This window comes from Cervus canadensis, chromosome 1 (assembly GCF_019320065.1).
Source record: "Cervus canadensis isolate Bull #8, Minnesota chromosome 1, ASM1932006v1, whole genome shotgun sequence".
In the NCBI taxonomy this organism is placed as follows: domain Eukaryota; kingdom Metazoa; phylum Chordata; class Mammalia; order Artiodactyla; family Cervidae; genus Cervus; species Cervus canadensis.
Window position 1 is genome coordinate 117,233,662 of NC_057386.1, and position 4,491 is coordinate 117,238,152.

Below are 4,491 nucleotides of genomic sequence, written 5' to 3' on the forward strand. Positions count from 1 at the left end.
GCCAGGTCAAATTAGAACTCCCACTGTCCAGCTGTTTATGGCCTGAAAGCAGCTTTAGGCTCTTTGCTGGACTACTTCTAAGAAGAGCTAAAATCGACAAGATTGATGCAGCTTTGGAGGCCTAATACCCGTCAGGTTTCAAACAAATATGGCCAGATCACAAAAGTGGGAAAGAAGCTAGATGAATTACAGGAACCCTTTCAGTCTGTTCACATAAATCCAAACCTAAATCACCCCAATTGCAGCCCCTTTCCACAGCACCTCCTTATTTTTTTCCTGCAGAAAGCAGGAAAAACTCTTCTTCCATTTTTATCATCCTAAAACAATTCTTTGCTTTCTACCCTGAAACTTTCCCAGTCCTAACATTGTTCAGCTTCATCAGAACTTCTAAAACCCCAAGTTCTCATTAAGAAAAAGTCTCCCAAAGATGTTACAGACTTAATTCCACTCTTAAGATGGAGTCATTGATCAATTCAGATCTATCACTTCCTCTGTGTAGCTGTAGCCTGGCTGCAAGGTCTAAAACAAAAACACTGAAAACAAAGGCAAACTAAAAGCCAGGACCTTCCTTGCAGCTTCCCAAGATGGTGTGGGTTGTTTTAGGCTCTGGATCATTTCCTTTATCTACAAAAGCTGTCTGCTGTACTTGCTTTTATTCAGAAATCTGTCTTCCTAAAACTGATAGCAGGAAAACTTTTACTTATCCACAACTTTAATTGGGCCTTTTAATGAAAGCTTCAGTTCACATGTGAACACAGCTAGTTAAAAGCACAGCACAGCAGGTTTCTAAGTTTAAATTCCTGCACTTTACTAGAATCACATGGAGGACTGCTGCTCAAAAGCTTTTTCCCTTTAAGCTCACCTTTAATCTCTAGAGTATACTTTGGCCAAGGCAGAGGAGGGTAAATGTCTAGAGCCCAACAAATTTCTCATTAGCCCAACTTTCTCACCAGCTTATTTCCATTTTACAGCCACAGTAAACTTAAAGGAGTTCTACAACACATTCATCATCTCTTGAGGCCTAAGGCCTAGAACACTCTATAGCAGTTATCACAAAAGGAGCACTTAAGGAATGTATTTATCAGGTTAGGAGTAAGAGTTAATTCAGTAGTTTCTCTGCCATGCATTCCTCAACATGCATTTCTGAGTAGTAGTCTTCCATGCACAACAGGAACAGGATGGGCAAGAATGAAACTCAAGAGTGCTGAATAGGCTAGTCTTACATCCCACAGAAACTCCAAGGAAACACCCCCACCAACCCTACCCAAGATCAAGTAATAGGCCATCTTCAACAGATTGTTTGAACAAACGGTAATTAACGCACACTTCAACAGATTTATTTCTTTAAAGGAATGGATTTTGAAGAGAAAAAACATGGGGCAGAGAGGTATGGAATAGAAAATAAATACAAATGTAAGCTGTTTTACTAATTGCTTTATAACCACAAACTAGTACAGAGAATGCCCTGTACAAAACACAATAAAGGTTCAAAGATGGAGGTGTTCCCTTAGGCCAAGGCTGAAGACTTCAGTCTCTGGTATTTGGAATTTAGGCTGCAGTCCTTGTTTTTGGATGGATCACTGGGTGTGTGGCACAGTTCATGCTTTTAACCAGATTTGAACAGGAGAATGGCCACTTGGCCCAGGTAGAAGTAGATGAAGTGTTTGGTTTCATGTGTCACATAACTACCGAAGTTCCTCCCCACGATGCAGTGCCAGGTGGGGTTGTACTTCTTGTCAAACTCCTGGGGGGAGGAGGTGGAGAAAAAAAACAGAATTTTAGTGCTAAACCTGCGGTCAGAGTTTGCCTCCTAGATAAACAGAGCCTGTAGGAGCAGAAAGCAGGAACTTCGGCATCTGCAAATTCTTAGAATGAAAGAATGTTCCCCAGCTCCAAATCGCCTACATAGTGCATTAATGCAAACATACTTGCAGTCTGAGCTAAACTGGGAATGGGGGCTGGGGAGGTAAAAGTCAGAAAGGGCAGCCTCTGAGAGTGCTTTGTTATCATGGTAATTACACCTTCTAACTTCTATAATATTCAGGGACAGCAGGTGACATCAGTTATAGTTTACCCTCTAGGTTTTATGTCTAAAAGAACTAAGCTATCCTACTGTATGACATGTACCCCCAAATCCAAGAGAATAGTATTTAGCCCAAAATACCACCATTGTAACTCATTTTAGTATTGCTGAAAAGAAAAGGTTTCAGAAAGAACAGAGCCTCAGTAAGCAGCTTAACCACTGGAGATCAAAATTTAAAGGCAAGACACTTGGCGCTCCGCTGTCCCTGTAAAAAGAAAGCTGGAAGCAAAACCTGACAGCCACCTGGGCAAATTTTATCTTTACTGTCAACAGCCCTTCTTCCCACATCTATCCTGATGGTGCCAATCTACCCTACCACCTGGTCCTCAAAGCTAGCAAATGGCACTAACAACTTTCCCCTATTTTCCCCACCCCCAGAAGCTCTAGGAACTAGAATGCCTGTGTTAACTTCATCACTAGGTAGCTCTAGGTAGGGGTCAGCGCTAGTCTTTCTCTGTGAAATCTTTCTCTATATAAATCAGTATTACGAGTCTCTGACCAGTTAGGCGAAATTTGGCTACTACTGTACTGTACACAGTGGGAAAGTCTTTCAGATTAAGGTAAATAACATTCTTACAGACCAGACAAACGCACTGCTGTTGCTGCCTTTGTCAGAAAAGGTATTTATTTCTGTTCCATCTGAAATCTTTCATCTTCTCATTCTCGACTGGAACCCTCCCACGACTTAGGCTGCCAGTTTTCTTCCCTTCTAGAAAACACAGCTCGAGAAGTTGGCAGACCTACCAGCTTTCTACAGACTGCCATTTATCAATCCCCCAACCCAGTCCCCAACCACCACCACCCACTTTCCCTCAACTGCCGACTGACTCCCCAATGGAGGCTGGCAAGATCTCCCTCCGGCCCTGCTGGAAACACCCACGCAGCTCCCCCTTCTCCAACACCCAGATGGATCCTGGGCGCAGCAATCCTGCAGAAGGGGGAACCGCTGCTCCCTGATCCTAGAAACCGTTGCTAGGTGGCGCTTTCCCCGTGGAGCTGGGTTAAAAAAAAAAAAAAACTTCGGGCGCTGAGGGGCCGATCTTCAAGAGAAGTGCAAAATTCATCTGCGTCCTTTTCTGGAAACCTCTACACCGCGCCACCTTGCGTGCCCCCAAGGATCTCTGCCAGCGCTCTGGGGACGCATTATCGAGGGGAAGGAAGTTGTGACTCGCCCCAACAGTGCGCAAACTGCCCGAGCCCCCCGCCCGCGCCCCGTCCTCACCTTCTTGATATGGGCCGCAATGTCCTTCTCTATATTATACTTCTCCAATGCCTGAGTAGCACATTCCACCGAGTCCTGTTGCATCTCCTCCGACATATCGGCATTCTTGATTACGGCCTTTCGGTCACACATGGTTACCTGAGGAGCGAGGCCGAGGCAAAGGATGAGGAGTTGGGAGTATGGGCTGAGGCGCAGTTTCCCCGGTCCACTCCGCCCGCCCCCACGCCACCCCGGGACGACGCCCCCCACCCCACTCCTCAGGAAGCGCGGACCGCGCGAACAGAAGGCGGGAGAAGTCCTGCAGGGGACGAAGCTAGAGAGCGGAGCCCCCTGAGTTTCTCACCAAGGAGCAGGGGCTGGCCGACTGCAACGGTCTCCTGGGGGAGGGGCTGGCGAAGCTCACACCCGCGTAGAGAGGCGGTCGCTACCGAAGCCGTGGCGCATCTAAGGAGCCCCACGCCAGCCGCCGCCGCCTAGTACCTAAGCCCCGCCCTTCTCCCGGCGACCCCGCCCCCCGCCAAACGTTCCTATTGGCTTGACGCAGCCCTTAGAACTCTCCCATTGGCCCATAGACTCAATGGTTCCCTCAGGATCTTTCTCCTGCATTTTGTTGCAGACCACAATGCACCGCTCTCGGCGTCGGTTACCCCGGCAATGGGCCGCACGAGGCGAGGCCCAAACATCTCGAAGATGGTGCAGGGGCGGGGTGGCGAGGACGTACCTGGGACTAGAGAGATGCAAAGGGAGCTTCCGCCAGGGCCGAGAGAAATGATTACAAATTTTCGGAGGTTGTCCCAGGATGCATTCCCAGATAGTCTTTGAAAGTTGGGGATCCTACGTGCCCCCTCGCCCCCCCAGGTCAGAAAGAACTACCCTTTCGACTGAGGTAGTCAGTTCCTTCACTAAAGGGTATCTCTTAAGCTGGGAAGGCTTCGTGGGCAAGTGATCGGTGCAGTCTCAGAAAAGAAGCCCTAGGGTTTGGTTTAGTGCTCTGGTGTCTCACTGTTGAAATTTTTTTATTTTTTTTTAAACAAGGAACGCCACATTTTTATATTGCATTGCACCATGCAAATTATGCAGCCGGACCGCCTCTGAAATAGAGGGGGCAAGGGGGGTGGGTGTCGGAGATCCTCAGGAATGGAAGAGGGCTTCCTTATAAATTAAAGATTATTCCCAAGAGTGGGAT

The 4,491-nt window shown here is 47.5% G+C and overlaps 1 protein-coding gene across 1 annotated transcript; it reads right to left on the reverse strand.

Annotated features, from left to right (window-relative positions):
* Positions 1-1,315: 1,315 nt before the first annotated feature.
* DYNLL1 (dynein light chain LC8-type 1) lies at positions 1,316-3,802 on the reverse strand. The gene is made up of 3 exons (XM_043438963.1): positions 3,649-3,802; positions 3,306-3,443; positions 1,316-1,744 (listed from the first exon to the last, which is right to left on the reverse strand). Exons 2-3 carry the CDS (start codon positions 3,435-3,437, stop codon positions 1,607-1,609), a joined length of 270 nt encoding a protein of 89 aa, XP_043294898.1. The 5' UTR covers positions 3,438-3,443; positions 3,649-3,802; the 3' UTR covers positions 1,316-1,606.
* Between the last annotated feature and the right edge of the window lie 689 nt (positions 3,803-4,491).